At 39.6% G+C, this 19,873-nt stretch overlaps 1 protein-coding gene across 6 annotated transcripts in view; it reads right to left on the reverse strand.

Annotated features, from left to right (window-relative positions):
• ASAP1 (ArfGAP with SH3 domain, ankyrin repeat and PH domain 1) overlaps positions 1 to 19,873 on the reverse strand; it is a 153,434-nt gene that overhangs the window by 15,138 nt on the left and 118,423 nt on the right. For 4 of the 6 annotated variants that reach the window (XM_032133409.1, XM_032133394.1, XM_032133402.1 and 1 more), the window contains 5 exons: positions 17,275 to 17,390; positions 15,082 to 15,149; positions 12,502 to 12,609; positions 10,916 to 11,144; positions 1,287 to 1,448 (listed from right to left, as the gene is read on the reverse strand). In XM_032133409.1, the coding sequence (XP_031989300.1) occupies positions 1,287 to 1,448; positions 10,916 to 11,144; positions 12,502 to 12,609; positions 15,082 to 15,149; positions 17,275 to 17,390 (683 nt within the window). The remainder of the gene's footprint in view (positions 1 to 1,286; positions 1,449 to 10,915; positions 11,145 to 12,501; positions 12,610 to 15,081; positions 15,150 to 17,274; positions 17,391 to 19,873) is intronic. The other 2 variants (XM_032133433.1, XM_032133426.1) reach the window with 1 other exon arrangement.

Here is a 19,873-nt window from a genome sequence, read left to right on the forward strand (position 1 = left end):
TCATCCCAATAGTGCTACATTATAGAGTATTCTAGTATATGGTACTTTAGGTGCTGTTTTGGACTTAAATATTTGGGATTTTTTACATTTTTAAAGTCCAAGCTCTTCAAAATGTCTTTAATGCCTCTGAGGAAGTACAGGGCTGTTAGACTTCAGAACATAGGAAATATTTTTTTCCATATCCCAGACCTCTGAGAAGTAGAAAAGTGAAAAACTCCATTGCATGTATTCCTTGAGAAAAAGTCTTTGCTTTTCATTGGACTCTATACTTTTCTTCATATTGAATCCTAGATTAAATCACACATGAATACTTCATGATTTACTACATTTAACTCAATTTGCTGAAAAAAAACGGTGCTTTTAGGTTACCAATTTTTTATTTTAGGCTAGTAATTGTGTGTTTATACTAGAAGAGAGAGAGGATTCTCTTAAGATACAAGTAGTGTATGGATGATGCACCTATGTAAACACTGGATTCCAGTTAAAAAATTTACAGATTCACGGAAATCCTACCACCAAGACTAAAATCACAGAAAATTACATGGGCCTGAGATTTATAGCTACCAAGAGCATTTGACTGCATAGAGCAATGTTTATTCAAAAGAGGAAGAATCTGAGTAGTCTGGAAAATAGTTTCCAAAAAGCATCTGTCAGAAAGGTATCCTGGTAAAAAAAAAAAAATTAAAAAGCACTGTTTCTGTGTAACTTCTGCTGGTAGAAGGATGCAAACCTATCAGTCTTTATGTATGTACATACAACATCACAAAAGCCAAATACATATCAAGACAACACATTCCCACCAGCGAGGTGTGAACACTTTACAGGAGAGGTGCGGCCCAGAGCCCACGGAAAAAAGCTCCAGAGGCAGTTATGAGACCTGCACAGACACACTGGGGTCTGTGTGCCCCAAAGCTGCATCCCTGCAGCGGGTCCCTGAGCTGGGCACAGCAGCAGCAGGGGAGGGGGCAGGGGCAGAGGCAGAGGAGAGCAGTGGCTGAGGGGCCGGGGTGAGGGCAGAGCCTGGGCAGCTACGGCAGGAGAGGGAGGCAGTGGATGGATTGGGCCCCAGGGGAGCGTGGAGGATTTTCAGCTTTCTCAAGTGAGACTCGGCTGCAGCAGCCTGGAAGGCAGAGTGACAGAAGATAGAACTGCTGATTTATCTGAGCTGACGTTCCATCAAGCTGCAATCATTGGAAAGCAAGCACCAGGTAAAAAGAAACCAAAGATCATATATCAGCCATCATAAAGGTTTTCCCCTGCCCTTTTGTTTTGCATTCAAAACTCACCCCAAGGAATTGGGCCCTTATTCTGGGGTCCATGAGGTAGTGGGCTTGGTGGGTCAGAGAGGGTTCTTTTGTGTCCTGGGGGTGGGGGAGGTGGTCTCTTCTTGGAAAGAGTGGAGCTGCCACTAGAGGTTTGAGTGCTTAGAGGGAGGGTTGAAGGTGGGCCTGCAAAATAACAAACAACCTTCTTACAAATACATGTGCATAAACGTCAAAGCAGCACTGAAAAATTCACAGTCAGACCCACAGCGAAGTGCAGCAAAAGACTAAAATAAAAAGACAAGCCATGCCAAAACACTGTTTAGATTAAACGACATGTTCACCACATTTTTAACTATCTCAGCTGTGGGAATATAAGCAACTTGACAATAGAATGACATGTGTACTTATGTTTAAAAAATACAGGATTAATCACGCCAAGATTTCTAATTTTAGGCATTGTTAAAAAAAAAAAAAAGCAGCATGAAATATTAAAATTAAGTAATATTTAGCACATGGGATTAAAATTGCTGTTAATTTATACCAGAATGAAAGAGCTTTCTATATGTTCTAATATGTGGCGAGGTTTTTTAGCCCTCTAGACCATCCCATACAAATATTGTTAATAAACTGGAAGGCAGGAAGAAAGAAATGGAAATATGCCTACAAATTTTCCTTTCACCTTCAAAATGGGATTTTTAGCTTGAGAAGATTTTCTGTAATTCTTTTTTTCTGTAGATTGAATACATCAAACTATGCATACCAAGAGCACTGCAAATTGTTGTATATGGTATGAATAAAATAAACATCAGAGAAATCCTTTCCGGGACTGAGATTAGATATTTCATGATAGGATTGTTTATAAGAGCCTATGCAGTCACCCCTACCCTTAAACACTTTTATTTCCCTCTGAATTAGTGCTGGCACAAGTATTATTCAACACAATGCATGTTTTACACAATATGGGAACAGATACAGCTCGAAAGACAAAATAACCCAGCAGGAAGACAAGAGTTTTCCTTAATCAGCTTCACCATTGACCTTCACAAACATCTCTAATAAGAAGCTCAAGGAAACAGAGCAGGGCACAATCGGCAGCGAGGGGACGACTGTTCGAGTCAGCTGCCACCACCGCCCTAAGAAATTACTGGTACCACTTCCCTACATTAGTTCTACACTAGGCTACAACAGCTCCAGGGGGGTTGTTGCTGGGGTTGTTAGTTTGTAGGTTTTGCTGGTTTTGTCTTTTTTTTTAATCTAACCAACAACTAAGACTTCACTGCAGTCTTCACTTGCAATAAGTTTTGCAGGTCAGACAGCTTTGCCATCAGTCTGGATAAATGCAGAAAATTGACATAAAACTTTAAAAGCAAAGTCTATTTATACCTGAAATTTCAAGTCTATTGTCAGTCTATTTTTTAGAGCTGTAGAACCAGCTTGCCTATTTTTGAAAAACTACCTTATTTGAACAGTATTTGAGACAAAACCTTCATTTCTCGACATATACCCTACACTGCAGCACACAAAACTAGAGCTGCCTTCTTCAAAAATGATTATGAATATTCTCTGTAGGTAGTCTGGAAATGATCAATACCTGCACTCCTTCCCAAATTATTATATATCATAGAAGTATTGAAATCAGTGAAAAATAATATTAAAATTCCTTAGATGAAACATTTAACACTGACAAAAGTAGCTGAAATGATTCTGTAAGCATGAATCTGTTTGTCAGATATTTTCAGCAGGTGACCTTTCTCTTTCTTATAAACAGCAAAGAAAAATTTAATAGAACTGCCCCTAATGAGTTAATAATTCAATCTATTCTCTTCCAGATTCAAGCCTGAAAGGCCTTCTCCTGTGCAGGAGAATCTCTCAACCACAAGCCCGGCAGATATTTTGGGCCTGGCTTAATTACTTGGTTACTTTTGTAAATCAAATGATATATTTTACAATTTTTCCTCTCAATTTACTTCCAAGTTCACAAAACCATTAATTGACAACAAGTCAAATGCCAGTGAATTTAGTGATTGTTCCCCAGTTTGCATCCTTACCCTTTCTCATTTTAATTTCTTCCTTGAGCTTAAGTAAGCAAGATGACTTAAACTGTGCATTGAGATGTTTCTGAAAGCAAAACCAACTTTTCTCATGCTAAATTTTGACTGATTCCTGCAAGTTACCAACTCTTTCTTTGCTTCAAGAAATAGGAACCCAAAGTTGTTTTGATTCGGGATGTAACTCCGAGTGTATCTAGGAATGGTGAGGGGAAGGAATAGTCAATACCCACTGTTAACAGTAGCGTTATTCTTAAACACGTCGGGAGCACAGAGGGGCTGCCGGAGCAGCGTCCGTCCCTTGTCCCGACATTTGGCACCGGAGTTTTCCCACGGCCGCAAGGCCGGGGAGCGGGAATGTCCCACCGCCCCCTGGCGGCGGCTGCGCGCACTGCACCGCGCCCCGCCACTCCTGCACCCAGCGGCCCCAAATCACCCAAAACTGCCTTAAAGCGGAAAAAAAAGCGGAGGAAAGGTATTGAAACAGTACTGTGCGCTTATTGCAAAAATTAAACTTCGGACACGAAGTAAGATTTGTACTTTTAATTGCCAAGAAGAGGAAGAAATTTTCTCTACAAAAATAAACTTTGGTAGAATTAAAAAAAACCCCTTTAAAATTATGTTATATGGACATGTTTTAGATTTCACCTTAGCTGTATATATCCAGATATTATAGAGGAGTTGAAAAAAATCACTTCATAGCTTTCAGAAGTTCAGATGGCATACAAAAGTCACAGGGAAAAGGTGTTTAGGATATTACTAATCTTAGTTTCAGACTCCTAGCATTTGTTTCTGTATTGAAGTCACAGAAGGAATAAATACGAATACAAAAATCATACACTAATGATTACATGGCTGAAATACAAAATAACCTATTTTCAAATAAACACAAAATAAAGGAAAACTTCAAAACATCTTTTCAGAAAGAGGCATAAAGTGACATCATGCTTTGAATGAAGAAAACATGGGGAAAGTTCTTGAATCTAAATCAGTTTTTGGAACCAACTGGTGAAATAACACAAGACCTGATGATGTCTGTACAAATATTATAAAATACACTGTATAATGGAATCACTTAGGTTGGGAAAGATCTTTTAGATCCTCAAGTCGGACACTGCCAAGTCCACCATTAAACCACATCTCTGCTTCTGTGCCTTTGGGATTTCCTTCTTGAGGAATGCTCTGGAGTCCTTTTACACTGTCTCCCAGGGGACTCTTGTCAACCAGGCTCCTAAATAGGCCACAGTCTGTTCTCTGGAGGTCCAAGGTGGCAGTTCTGCAGATTCCCCCCCTTACTTCTCCAAGAATTTGTGATCCCTGTGCCCCAGATGGCCTCCATCACCCACAAGTCCTTCTCTCTTCACAAACAGCAGGTCCAGCAGGTGCCTTCCCTTGCTGGCTCCCTCATCAGCTGAGTTGGAAACTTCTCTTCCACACACTCCAGACACATCCTAGACATTCCTGCCCCATGAGAACAAGGGCCAGCAATTGTGGGACTTCTCCCAGCTGCCTCTCCATCCTGGGTGGGTGGTCTCTAATAGATTCCCAGTAGGACATCTGCCTGTTGGCCTTTCTCCGATTCATACCTGTGAACATTCGACCCTACTGCCACCATCATTCAGCTCAGGCACTCAAAACAGTCCCTAACATACAGGGCTATCCCACTGCCTCTTCCTCCTTGCCTGTCCTTTCTGAAGAGTTTATAGCACTCCAGTTATGTCAGTCATCCCACCTTGTTTCCATGATGGCAGCTAGGCCATGGTTTTCCTGCTGCACAATGGCTTCCAGCTCCTCCTGTTCTTTGTCTGGGCTGTGTGCAGTGGTGTAAATGCACCTCAGTTGGGATACTGATCCCGACACCTTTTTTGGGGGAGAAGCCCTAATTTCTACATGACCATTTGGAGGCATTTCCATGCCTTATGTCTTTGCTGTCACAGGGCTCTCCATCCCCCAGCTGCACTGAGAGAGCATCCCAAAGGGCCTCATTGGCACACACCTCAAACACTGGTGTGCTGCCCCCAGGGTTATCTTGAGTGAACCTGGTTTTGTCATCCCTTTCCCTTTTCAAATCTAGTTTAAAGCTCTTTCAACGTGCACTGATAACTCAGTGGCAGATACCATTGCTCCCTGCTCAGGCTGGCAGTTACAGCTCCTTCCTGCAGGCTATTCCATGCAAATTCCCATCCAAACTGCCACACTGGCACTGTTCATGGTGCTCTCCAAGAGTTGCTTTACACACGTCTGGGCTCAGCCCTGTTGCCCCCGGCCCTTCCCAGGTCCTCTCAGCTGCTGTGCCATGAGCTGCTGTGGCTCCTGCAGCTTTCTCTCTTCCCTGAGGCTCCCCTGGTTAAGTAAACCCTCCCCTGCACCAGAGCTGCTCACCTCAGCAACTGCATGTGTCTGTGTATATGCACACGTATATCCACATAAATGTGTGTGTAAAACCAACATCTCAAAACAATTCCTGTGTGATATTCTTAATTATACAAGGCTAGTTTTAAGCAATTAATTAAGCAATAATCAGAGCAGTTACTAGATCAAAGGTATTTTGTGATTTTAACCAGGCAGCAATTGAACCCGTCATTTCCTCTCCAACAGAGGTCTTAATCATCATTAATTTCTCACATAGTTGAGAAGTTCACATTTCATAAAGGATATTTTCCTATCACAAGCAAAACCACCAAAAACCAAAAAGGAAACCCAAAAAAACTTGACCTAGAAGTCTTTCCTTTTGCTTCTGTTGGGCTTTCTTTTCCTCAGTTACTGGGAAGCACATGCTTACAGTACTAACTGTTGTCATCTTTTATCACTTTCTTGTATTACCAAGATCAGGCTTTCATGTGTAAATAGATCAAATAATCTCAAAATGTTGTACTAAGATAAATAACTGGATAAGGTGTACAATTAGTAGTGCATTGTCCTTCAGGGTTTGTGCGGTTAGAGTAGTAACAATTCATCTGTGTACTTGTGAAACCATGCAAAGGTGTTGCCACCCAATCAAGAAATGGTGGGTTTAGAGTGTAAAAACCTCATGTGTGATTTTTTTTTTTTTTACCACTTAGGGAGACATAGGGGGAAAAACCAGAATTCCATCTAATGGTAGAATGGACACTGCAAAGGAAAGTAACTTATAGTAAAAATTAAGTGTTGCTATCTTTATTTTTAAATTTCTCATGAGTGACTTTTTACATAGATATTACTAAAAGACTTTTCAGTTTGTCTTACTTTAGATTATACATTTTCAGTACTGAAAATAAGAGCATAATTAAAGACAAAATGATCATGATCACTCTGAATAAGAAAGCTAAGAATATACATTGATTCAACATTAGCATTTGAAGTACATTATATAATTAATGCTAAAAAAAAGGTTCAGTTTAAAAAGAAAAAGATAAAAGTTATATTAAAGAATGCTGTATTTTGGTTTGATTCAGAAATAGAAGAGCTCATGAAACCAACAGTCATCAACTAGTCTTCCCTCCCTATTATGGCAGTAGAAAATACAAAGTCTTAGTGGGATAAATAACATTATTTAATCAAAATGTGCAAGACATTTATAGGAATATTAAAAAAAGTCTCCAAGTACATGCAAGAGAAGTATAGAATCCTGAAAGCATTCAGAAGAAACAGGATGACCTCAAAGGCTGAGGTAATGGAAATAAGAATAAATACATTTGTGCTATAAATCAGGGACTTCAGCTGCAAATGGTAGCAGAGACTGTGTAATGCCTGTTATGCCACAGTATGATACAATCAGGAAAAAAAAATAAGTAGGACCAAAGTATTCTTTGATGTGGTATTTCCAGTAGAAAGAGAAAATTTTACTGCTGTCCTGACACTTCCAGCTAGTTGTATTTCAGAAATCTGATTTAAACAGCAAAGGTACAGAGAAGAGTTAGTGTGATGAAAGGATAACTTGAACCCCAGGAGAATGAAAATACTCTTCAATCAGATAAGGTAAAATATGCTTGCTTTGTTTAGTGTAACAACCCAGACATGGAGACCTGTAGGATTTCCATCCAGGCAGTGCCTTGACATGGCCACCAGCCACAGAAAAACCACCAAAGCTGAAGGGCAGTGTTGGTACATGCACAAACTAACTTAGTGAACTCAGGAAGATTCCTAATCCTGTATGCAATGCAGTCTGACAACTTCTAGAAGTTACTAGTAAATTCAAATAAACTAATTTGGTTAGAAATTAAGTCTGATCTAGTGAAGGAGCAGATGATGTGACAGATGATGTGACTACAGCAGCAGTGGACTGGAACCACAAAGCAAGTGCCTTTGGGTCTATGTACCTCATGTTAGAGCTGAGACAGTGTAAAATATTCAAACTTGTAGGTATTGAAGATCCAAGCTTAACTTCATGATACAGAATTTATCCCTGACCTTCATGTATTATCTGGGATAAACAGGCAGAACCAGCAAAAATCAATTAGCTTTCAGCCAAAGTGAAGAAAACCTGACTTAGGTTGCCTAACACTCCTCTAAAACTAGTTAGCAACATTACCTACACACTGGATTTTCAATGAAGGTTGTGCAAAATTTTATTTAGCTACTGTGGCAAGTCATGCAACTACTTAAATATTGATTCTTTTTTTTTTAAAGCTTTTTGTAAAACAATAGGCAGAAGACCTGCTAGATGTCTGGAGCCATAATGCCGGAAAGAGCAAAAACAAAGATGATTTTCAGAATGTTACAAGCTAAAGATTTGACAGACAGCACAAGTAAGTTGAACCTGAATAAGCTTAGATAAACGATTGAAAAAGGCACAGAGTGGTTGGCTCAGGCAGCCACTGCACTCATCCTGTACTTTTCATTCTGTTAGGATTAACTAAATCTGCAGCAGAGATAGCAGCAAGTAAGATGTATCCACAAATGAGACACTGTGGAGCAAAATACATGAAGGTTCCAGCATTTTTAGGAATATTTTGAAAAGTTATCAAACTGGAAAATCTGGACATCAGTTATAATGATGTATGGAGAAACTTAAACTTCCCCATATCACCTCCTCCAACTATTGTACCTTTAAAATTATTTTTAGCCAGCATGTCCACTGAAAGCCATGAGCAAGAGCGATGTGCCTTAAATTGATTTAAACTTACCTCCTCTCCCCAGCACAAGTTCAGTGGATGGCTTCCTGTGGCCCCTCAGGAATACCACAGAACTTTGCTACTCAGGAACTTCTCTGGGCAATGAAACCAGCTTACAGAGTGCTGCAGGGAGGGGGTTTTGTTAAAAATAAAACACGCTTTGGAAAGACAGTTTCATCTGCATGTCCCAAAGGATGAAAACCCATGAAACTTAAAAATCCTCTGCCTCCTGCTAAAATGCAGGTCCACCTGCTATCCATTCCCTGCAGACTCCATATCCTAGCAGGGGCCCACAGTATCTGCCAGGGCCTCACAGCAGCACAGGGACAAAGATCAGATTATGTTCGGGGACAGAAGGAAATCTTAAATTTAAATACGGATTCAATGCTTTTGTTCACTCTTGCTGTTCAGGGAGCTTAGTGAAAAAAGTAACACTATGTTTTCATATAATCTTAAACACAAATAAGACATTAAAATAAACTTTTTAAACAAAAACACACCATCTGATAAGTAAGCTTGTGTCTTAAACTTCAATTTAAGGGATATATTCTATTACTACTCATGCCAAAAGAGGCAATAAAGTGTACAGGTTTATGTTTTCCAACACAAAAAATTAACTCTGATTGTTTCAAAATTCAGATGTGTCAACAGTGTCTTATGGAAGTGGGGAGTCTCTGATTCATCTTCTTTTAAACAATCTGAGAGCTGGAAGGGGAGAAATAACAAGGAGCAGCACAGTTTAAAATGAACCATAAGTGCGTCTGAAATGATGCACCTACAGCAATCTTTCCACACTGATAAATTGTTCTATGCATTTGTCACTTTTCCCCCCAACTTTAAAGTCTTGAATTATTTCTGTAACACAGGCATGTATACAATGGAGATTTCTGATTTCACAATACTGTTGAATGGATATCAATCAAAACTCCAGCATCATTCACTGACTGTAGAATTTCAGCATTTTTGAAGCAGAGAAGCATAGTGACTTTAATGTAACAGCAATTTCATCCAACCTCTTCTGACTTACTCTGTGAATCTGGCATTTTCCACTCTGATGAAGCAGTTAATGTTACACTAGAATGCAATTTTGTGATAATATTATTTCACTGTAATATAAATAAAGATTTCCTTGCATAATCTCTGACATGAAAACACATAAAAACTCAGTGCCTCAATTCTTTCCGATTAACTTTGGTGTTGTGTTGATTCCTTGGTCTTGGAACAACAAAGAAATTCCAGGAGCACCTAGGAAAGTGCCTAACATTTCAGAAACCAATATACATACTTAGAATGAAACATGAACATAAATATTCCACTTCCTGGAGAAAAAGACAGTTTTCTAGGTAAGTCTGTACGAGATCTCCACTATATAATGACAAAGAAATAAAGTTCACTAAAATCTATTGAAAGATGACAATATACTAAGCAGTGTGAACAGATAGACATCAGATACAACCTCATTAACCTTCTTCAGGAAATGGGATGTATGATTAATTTCCAAGTCTTGCAACTTTATGACAAAAAAGAAGTTATCTTAGGTCATGAAGGAACATCTAAGCCAGTACATTGTGTTTGCAATGAACAACCCATAGCAGACTGAGACAGAGCATGTAAAGGGGATGGGAGAGTGAAAGGAAAAAGTAGAATCTTACAATACCAACGAGCAGATCGACACAGTAAAATTACAAGGAATACAACTGAGTCCCCAGTGAAACACAGATTAAAAAATCTCATGTGAAAAATGCAAACCCTGGCAAAATTGCTTTGCCTTGTAAAGGCAAACAAACCTGATTAAAAGAGAGAGCCAAGGAATCCATATGAAAGTTGCCAGTACATGACAAAGACTGATGGAACTGTAGTGCTTAAGCACAGCATCTGAACCATGTAAAAGCAAACACTTGATGCCAACACTGTTCCGTCCCTTTTACTCACTCTTGTTGGTGAGAGCATCTCTGCATTTTTCCTAAACAAAGTCAATTACTAATTGAGAAATTAAGTTATAGTAGTGCTAACAAAAGGGAGCATCAGCATAATTGCTGAAGTGTTAAACTATACTGTAACCTTCATCCTAACTAAAGATTTCTCTAACAAGTCTACTGTAAAAACACAATTTATCAATTTCTAAATTAAATATGTAAAAAGGAATGAAGGGTTTCTTTGTCCTAAAAAGTAGATCCGCACATATTATAATACAGTAGAAAGTTTTTTCCATAAATGTATCCTCTAAACTTGAAGATTAGAGATATCTAGGTCAAACCATCATGATCCACTGCAGCTGTAAGTCTCATAAAACGAACCGACTTTCATTTAGCAGAGTATTAGTTTATTCCTCACCCATTCATGTTCAGTGTTATGAATGAGTCGATTACAAGGTGCCCCCCAGGTTTAGAATACGCATTGTACCACACGACTGCATCAATAAGGAGAACATGCTGCATCTTGAAACATTGCAATGGCCCTGGTTAAAGGAAGGGCAACAGTTGCAAGTGTAGTTTGGAGACAGACTTACCTTTGCCAGCATTTCTAGGAGGAAGAGGAGGAGCATCAGATGTTGGAGAGGTGGGTGAGTCTGTGCTTACAGAAGCAAAGATCTGGTTGGTAAAAGCTCCATAGGAGAGTCTTTGCTTGTCTCTGGGAGTGCTAAATGAAGGATGAGTCAGTTTGTCTTGGGGAGAAATGCTTGAAGAGTGACAAAAGCTTTGGGGTCTTGGAGATCTTTCTTTTTTTATAGGACTAGGCTGTGAATAGAAAAACAAAGATATGATACAGCTGTCTAAACACTAATTATAATTTGTATGCTTGGAAAATAACATACCAGAACATAATTTAGTGAACATGAGCCTAGTTTTTTTCTTTGTTGGACAAATAAGCCCTCATTCCTCCCCTTTTCAGCAATTCAACCTGATAGGTCCTCTCTTCGAAATGAAAATTAAGATTTTAGCATCAACAGATCATCACGAACACAAAATTAGATTTAAGCTTAAAGCGGGAGATACACACTAGTAACATACTAAATAAAATACCAATAAAAGCCTAGAAAATTTTGGAATATAAGAGTAATTTCCCATGCATACGGCACGTTACTCAGACTAGACAATCATCCTCAAGTATCATTACCCCACTGATGCCTAGTAAAAATGAACAAACACTTCTGACAGATCAGATTTATTTGGTCCCTGAACTAGCAATACAATCCGTGATGCAGCTCTTTTTGAACGCATCTAATTGCTCTTTGAAGAAATTTTACACATCAGTTTTTGCCTGCTGTACGTTAATGGGTGCACATGGAGCACGATCTGTTTCCCTGCAGCTCTGGTTCAGGTTATTATCTCCAGCACAGTATCCCTCATCCTCCTGAGGCTCCTCACACAGATGGTTATTTTGTTCTCTACTGTCCTTGAGGACATGCAAATTACTTTGGTTTCTGAATTTTTCAGTCCCAAGTGTCACAGAAAATGAGAAGTTGTCCACATTTCTTTCTGCGGCACTCATAGGAAATAGAAGAGGTGTATTCGCATTTATTGCAGAAATAGAGCACACAGTAATTAACTGACTTGCTAAAGTAGGACACCGAGGCTAATTTTTCACATGCTCTAGGATGGCAATTATTCTATGCCCTCAAGTTTTGCCCTTCCATTACTTCTTTTTTTAAAAAAACAGAATAAATAGCACAGCATGGTTTATGAAAAATAGAGTTATTTATTCAACAACTAGGTTTTTAATTAATTTATAGAAAAAATTAAGTATGTAAGCTTTGGACTTCCTCCAGCTAAAATTTAACAGCCTAAAATTCTAAAGCAGATAAAAGGACAAAGCAGTCCAGATTTGCTGATTTATATTATGCTGTATGTCTTGTCAAAGTCAAACTTCTGAAACAGCCCATAACTAGGTTGACAAAATATATTCAAAAAGCACTTAGGCCGTGTTTAACACAGGCCTCAAAATTAGGGTTTTTTTCCCCAAAAATACCTGTAAGATAAGAAAGGTTAAAGTGGGTTGTCCACTGTAACAGTGGGTCTCCAATTACCATTTATTTCCAGGGAGCAGAGATATTAACAGTTTTTGTGCAAAGCCGTATCAGTAATTCACACTCACCTTATCATCCAAGTCATCGTCACTTTCATCAATTTCATCCTGCCGAAGATTCCATTCATACTCCACATGGACGTGCGGGTTTAGCTTTCCTGCCTTGGCTTGAGAAAGCTGAAAGAAATAAAAATTTTTGTTAAAGTACTTGTTGTTCTTTTGGTGCTAACTAAGTTCTTTTTAGTGGCAAGAAATAAATTGAAATATTTAAAAGTTTAAAACTTTTCCGGATTCAAAAAAGAACAAAGCAATTTCAGGGCAATCACACAAACAGCCTCCATTTGTTTGAGGTACAGAAAAACAGTTAAAAGGCCAAAAGGAATTATCTTCTCAAAATGGGCAGAAGTTGCCATGTTTGACAAGCATTTGAAAAGATGACATGAAGAGAAGGTACGCGCACAAAAGCAGAATTGATCTGGAGCCCTCCTTTCCAAAAAGGAAAAGTAAACCTATTTATAAATTTTGGTACATACAACTGCTGCCCCTCCAAAATCACCATCCCTGTACTTGAGACAAATGAAAATATATTTACTCTTTATTTAAATATTTTGTCTCTCTCTCTCACTGGATGAGGCCAATATGTCTTAAGCACAAAATTCCTTGACTTTGCCAGCCCAAATAATACATTTCACATTCTTTGAAAAACTACTACCTCAATGATCAGCAAAAAAACTAATAGAATAGTTCATGGTTATTCTGAGGAGATAAATTTTCCTTTCCAGTGCCTAGGTTTTCCATCATTATTTATTCCTTCACATCCTTTGAAATGTAGTCTACTTGATACTAGTTGATTCAGGAGCGCCTTTACCCATCTTCCTGAAATAAAATTTGGAATAAAGAAAGTATTTAAAATCTATTATGTAAGTATTCATGAACCCACTTGAGCTGAAACTGAATTTAATTAAACAGTTAAGACTCCAGTTATGCAACAGAAATGGGTTTAGTACATCTATCATAATGCAAACACCTAGTTATTTATCTTGTACTTTTTTATTGCCCACGGCAAACAATGCGCTCATTCATGTTTCTTTTTCGCTCTTTAACTCATTGCTGCTTTTGGAAAAAAATGCAGAAATTATATTCCTCTTCAAAAATTAAAAAAAAAAAAAAGAGAAAAGGCATAAATGCTCTATAAGACTGAAGTGAAATAATCAGTGAGGTATTAATGGAATTTGGATTACTATAACTAAACGATTAACTGCTAGATAAGCTCACTGATAACATCCACTTGACTGTTTGTTCTGTAACACAGCCAGTTGGTCCATGTTAATGGCAGATGTCACTTTATTAAAGGGATATTATAAAGTTAAAAGCAATCCATCCCCATTGTGTGCTGCACAGGTAGTTTGTTTTCCAGCTGAAAGACTCAAACCACTGGAAATAGCGCTTACTTACACAGCAGACATGGCAGTAACTGAGAAGTAGTCCCACCTTATCAACCATAGCAAAATGCTGACTTGCATGCCCAGAAACACAGAAAATTTCTTCAATTTGTGAAGGACAAGCTCTTTTGATTATTCAATAATTAATTCATGACAAGAACTTTCAGTTGTCACAGGAAAGGTATTAAAATTACCAGCTGCAGAGCAAAAGTTTGATGATCCTCAGATCATCAAAATGAGGAAAAGGAAGAAACAGAATTAAGTGGCAAGTGACACTGTTTTGTACTGTGTCAAACTGTAAAAAAATGTGGTTTACTGTTTCGTAAATTCTCCTGGTTTTGTCTTGACTGTGAAACTGCCACAGTAGTTAGACTTTTTAGTCCCTTGATAGTAAGTAAATTCACTTGCTTACTAAATGCATGCTGGTGGCACCTTAGAGGGCCAAGAACAAACAAGCTTGTTGGTCTGATGTAGAATCCTTTTTCCTGGCTAAATGCTTCAGAGGAGTACCTGGGAAAATCCTTGACACCTTTATTTCTTGAACACCAATAATCTTTTTGAGTGGTGTCTGTTAACATACCTCATACATTCTCAAAATTCCAGGAGGTTTTTGCTTTGATCATATTCAGTAGAGGGACAAAGTCCCACAGAAGCTGGTGTTCTACATCTTTTGATATACCAACTTTCAGACATTACACTTTAGCTTCTTTCTCCTTTGAGGAGGGTAATTCTAAGTTGTTTCAATTCTCCTTATAAAAAGACTTTCACCATCTCTGAACTATCTGTCCCATTAAATAATCTGAAAAAAGCCAAAGGTCTTGACAGCTTTAATAGTACAGGGGTTGCTTAGACTCCTGATATAAAAGCCTCTAAGAGGAACTTTTGAGGTGATGAAGCCCAAATCTCCTTGAATGATGTATTTATTGATACATCTGATCCTCCAGTACTTAAGGTCTTCAAATACTCTCATTAAAATAACTAGTACTGCCACTAGAAGAAAGATCTATTTCTTAAACTGTTACAAAGAAAATTACTGCTGTGTTTTAGGTAAGAAAATAGTCACCTGTGGTAGGGCTTTCAGATCAGCATACAGCCAGCTGGCAGCAATACCACATGTGAGATACAATGGTAGTGATATATTAAGTAGATCACATTTTTAAAGAAGTAAACATTCCCCCCTGCCTTTGCCCCCAGGCTTGGTTCTTACCAGTTCCTCACACTGCACAGCTTTCACTCTTTTTGCTGTGTCCAGAGCCGTCTCTCCAGCTTGGTTTACTACAAAATTAACAATACAGAAAAGAGCGATACTTTGAGATGTCTTAAGAAGCAATTTATTAAATTTCACTACTTGTGGCACAGTAACTTCTAAAAGTGATCGAAAACATCTTTATTCTATAGCGGCTGCAGCTCTTTACGATTCCACTCCAAGCGCTCAAGCATTTCATGTATCATCAGCTTCCTTCTGAACAGCAGCATCTACTGGGTTCCCAAATCCCTCCAAACCATCCCAGCAGAAAATATAAAGAAAATTAGTAATTTCAATCTCCACTCTACACCTTTGCCCATAAAACTCTTACATGAATAAGCAGGAGAAACAAGCAGGCAGGGTAAGATATCTCAAAGAAACCCCACCCTAATCTAAGACTTTAAAAAAAAAAAAAAAAAAAGATGAATGTTGATCCAAACAGATTTTACTTTGATTAATATGTAGAGGCTTGAAGCCGTAATTTGAAGACATTTGAACAAGAATGAATTTAAAACTTTCTAGCTTTGTCTTTATCAAAGCTATAAAATGGTCCACACACCTGATCAGAAAGAAGGCAGTATCTGAGCCCTCTGGAAAGTCTTCTCGCACAGAATATAATGGAACCCTTCCTAGATGCTCAGTAGCAAGTCTCAATAAGCAACACACTTGATGTGGATAAAACCTATGTAAAATGTACTCTCACAGTACATCAGTAAATGCCATGGAGATGGAACAGAGAATGCTCTGCAGCACAACCAGGTTGTAAAGCATTTCTGTGATCAGGAACTGAAAACGATCAAACTGAGATCTATAAGCATAAATGTCTGTGTGAAATATTACATAGAGAAAGCCTGTCAGCAATCCTAGAGAATGCAAAGCAGTCCTCTAGGAAGGCCTATGACTTTGAAAGAATCCAGATCCCCAGAAGAAGGATTTCCCTATGGAAAGATCTATCTGAGATGGTTCAATATGAAAAGGTATGAAAACGTAGTACTTAAGTGAAGTGAACACCCAGATACCTTAAGGACTACATAAATTCCAAACTTTCAACTTTTAAGTATACACCTGATGTTTCAAGGTCTAAAGACTATACAGCTCCTATATGAGATCACTCGACAAAACAACAAAAAGAACACCTTTTGTTCCCTCTCTCCCACAGAATAACCTCAAAAAACAAGACACCAAAAAGGTATGAACACTCCTCTGGCATCTACCTATGAGAGAGTTCAATGGAAGGACCAATAAATTTGCTTAACTTTTTTAGATAGCTTTCCCATTATAACTGCTAAAAAACGTCACATTAAATTCTCTCACTTATGATAATATTGGAACATATTCTAAGGGTTTATAAGAAGGCAAAGGAAACCAGTGACTTCTGCAACTAAACTGTGAACTTCAGTTTATACAAAAGTTCTTTACCAGGCAGTGGAGGAAAGTGATGGTGATAAAGAAAAAGGGAGCAATAAAATTTCATACCCTCCAGTTTGCATCAGCTGTTAAAAAAACTTCTATACCATTAAATGACTGAATGTAAAGACATGCTGATCACACTTAACTCTTGGGCCTAACAAGCTGGATTCATGGGATACCTTCCTAACTCATGAAACATGTGGTCAGCTTTCTCAGCTGTCTTTCTGCTTCTCTTTGCCACCTATATGTGTAAGATAGCTGTAACATTTGCTGTACCTATATCAGTTCATTTTTCATAATGGCTTACCAAAAGTTTAGCTGAAAATAGAATCTCTGTTTGCTCACAGTTAGGGTAATTCTTGTTTTCTAGATGGTCTCCCCTCCCTAATCAGTGGCAGTGCTGGCTGGGATGTGCAGGGTGAAACCACAGCACCAGCTGCCATTGATATCAACAGAAGAATTAAGTGCTGTGTACATAAAGCCCACGTATCTAAGAGTGGAATTAAAGATTTGAAGCATTATAACATACGAGTTCTAGATTAAACAATAAACCTAAATTCCAGGCAGTTTAAACTGTCTTAACTGAATGTTTCCTTTAGGCTTTTTGTTGACAAGTTCTTCATCTTTCTAACACAGTTTTATATTACAAGTTTACTTACCACAGAGAAATAAAAAAAAGTGGCTAAAATAATGGAAAAAAATTTTAGGAAATCTATATTTCCTGGTTTTAGATAATGAACTTACCTACATCAATAGTTGGCTTCCCCCTCAAAAGCAATTTCAAACACTCAGGCTTATTATATATACTGCAGTAGTGTAGAACTGTATTACCCAATGCTGTTTGTTTGTCCAGGTTTCCACTAAAAAAAAGAACAAATAATCATGAAAAGTGTAGTAGCTGTGCTATTCATTCCAGATCCAGCATACCTATAAATAATAAATGCATAATAACTTTACTGGACAAATATGAAGTAGGAGAAAAAATATTTTTAAATTAAACATTACTTTCAAAGTCTATTAAGAATTGTTCCAAGGACACTGGAAATACCTGAGTTGTGATTTAGAAGGACTGAGAATCTACAGATGTGCATTCAAAAAACTAAAGAAGTGAAACTCAGAGACTCAAACCTAGATCTCTCTAAGGTCATGCCAGTTGTTTCCCACCTGCTACTTTACTGGAATTCTTTTTGCAAACATGCTACATTAGCTCAATAGAAATATCTGAAAAATAATTCTGATACAATTAAAAGAGGTTAATAAGTCCCATGCAGTCAAGGAACTATCAAGAGGGTGGCTGTGAGAACGAACAAAAGAACTGTAAGAGGGAATTTAAGGACAACACACCAAGTTAGGGAAAGACCAGCTGTGCCCTTAAAAACTGCCCTTCCTTCAGTTTTCAAGTTCTAAACCCAGGTTCCTCAAAAACTGCTCCTGACATTTTGGGATCAAGAAAGCATTTTCATAAACCAGAAAAGCAAAGCTCAGGAGATGAACACTTTTCCCAGTGTTACTGTTGGGGTTTTAGTTTAGTCTGTTTTTTTCTCTGTTAAAGGAATTTTCTCCCATATGCATGTTGCTAGGGGACAAATAGCTGTACTTAAGAAAGACAAAAAGGGGAGTGGGGCGGACCTGGCTACTCCTTTGTCTACACCTGGGTGTGGGGTCAGTTCGCTCTGAGCGTCCGGAGAGAGAAGCTGCAGAGAAAGGAGCTGCTGCTTCTTTCTTTTTGGCCGTTCTTTCTTCCTGCTGGAAACAACGCCGGGACCCCAAAAGCCGCTTTCCCTGCCCTGCTGGAGACCGAGCTGTGGCTGCCCTGCTCCGCTGCTGCTTCGAGCTTTCGCTACGCTGTAGCCCTGCTCGCCCTGCCTGCCTGGGCCTCCGTGGGTTTTTCCCATCTGGATACATCTCGTCTGCCACCCGGGATTTGCGTTCGTCCCTGCCGTTCCAGCCTGCCGTTCTAGCCTGCTGTTTCAGCCTGCTGTTCCTGAGAGCCCGGGATCAGCTGCCCAGGGGTTTGTGAAGCCTTTGTTCCATCCCTTCCCGGGATCCCGGGGCACCAGAGCCGCGGGTTTCCCGAGCTCGCTCCGGAGCGCCCCCTGCAGCCGCGGGGGAACCATCGCACCTGCCCTGCTCACCGGGAGCCGCCAGCGCCCCTGCCGGCTGCGAGCGGAACTGCACCCGAGGGGAAATAGCCTGACAGCCGAGAAGGCTGGCACTGGGTTTGTGATTGCTGTTACTGCCATAGTTGTTGTTGTTTTGTTTGACTGGTTATATACATATATATATATATAGTAAAGAACTGTTATTCCTATTTCCCACATCTTCGCCTAAAGGCTCTTGATTTCAAAATATAATAACTTGGAGGGAAAAGGGGTTATATCTGCCACTTCAAGGGGGGCCTCTGCCTTCCTTAGCAGACACCTGTCTTTCAAAACCGAGACAGATCTTGGCGCCCAACGTGGGGCCTGAGGGCATTAAGAGATAGAGGTGAAAAAGGAATAACAGTTCCTCGATAACTTTATTTTGTGTGCTGGATATTGGAACCTTGTTAGGCAGCACTATGTGGTCTAGTTTACCCTGGTTCGGGTGGCATGTAGCCGTGGCTATATTCTTCCCCTTTGCAGCTCCTTACTTGAATATGGGTCCTCTGACTAAGGCTACCATTGCTGTTATCCAGCTTGCGTTATGGGTCGAGAAGGTGAGGAATTCATGGGTTTTTAACTTCCTCCGGAATGTGGGCACATGGATAAACAGCTATCACACACTGAGCACATGTTTTTGGGGTTATGTTAACAATGGTACCTTCTGTGAGGAAATGACACCAGGAGAAGTTTTCTCCCAACCCCTCAACCAGTTCTTTGGGCCCACCCCATCAATTTTCGAAGGGTTTAAATTCCCTCTGAATACTAACCATCTGCTGCTGATAGGCCTACTCTATTTAGCATTCAAGGATAAGTTGAGATTGGCTTGGATATCTACCCGGACACCAGCCCCAGAGACTAGAGATCCTACCCCAGAGCCTGATCCTGCCCCAGAACCTGACATGGCCCCAGAGAGTAGAGTTCCTACCCCAGAGCCTGATCCTGCCCCAGAGCCTGACACGGCCCCAGACACTAGAGATCCTACCCCAGAGCCAGAGCCTGCCACAGCCCCAGACACTAGAGATCCCGCCCCACAGACTGATACTGCCCAACAGTCCACCTCAGAAATGGACTACCCAAACTGGGTGGGGGTACTGGCAAAAGGGATGCAGGAGATGTGCCAAGAGATGGGTCAGGTGCGCCAGGGGATATGCCAGGAGATGGGTCAGGTGCGCCAGGAGATATGCCAGGAGATGGGCCAG

Source organism: Corvus moneduloides, chromosome 1 (genome assembly GCF_009650955.1).
Source record: "Corvus moneduloides isolate bCorMon1 chromosome 1, bCorMon1.pri, whole genome shotgun sequence".
Lineage (NCBI taxonomy): Eukaryota > Metazoa > Chordata > Aves > Passeriformes > Corvidae > Corvus > Corvus moneduloides.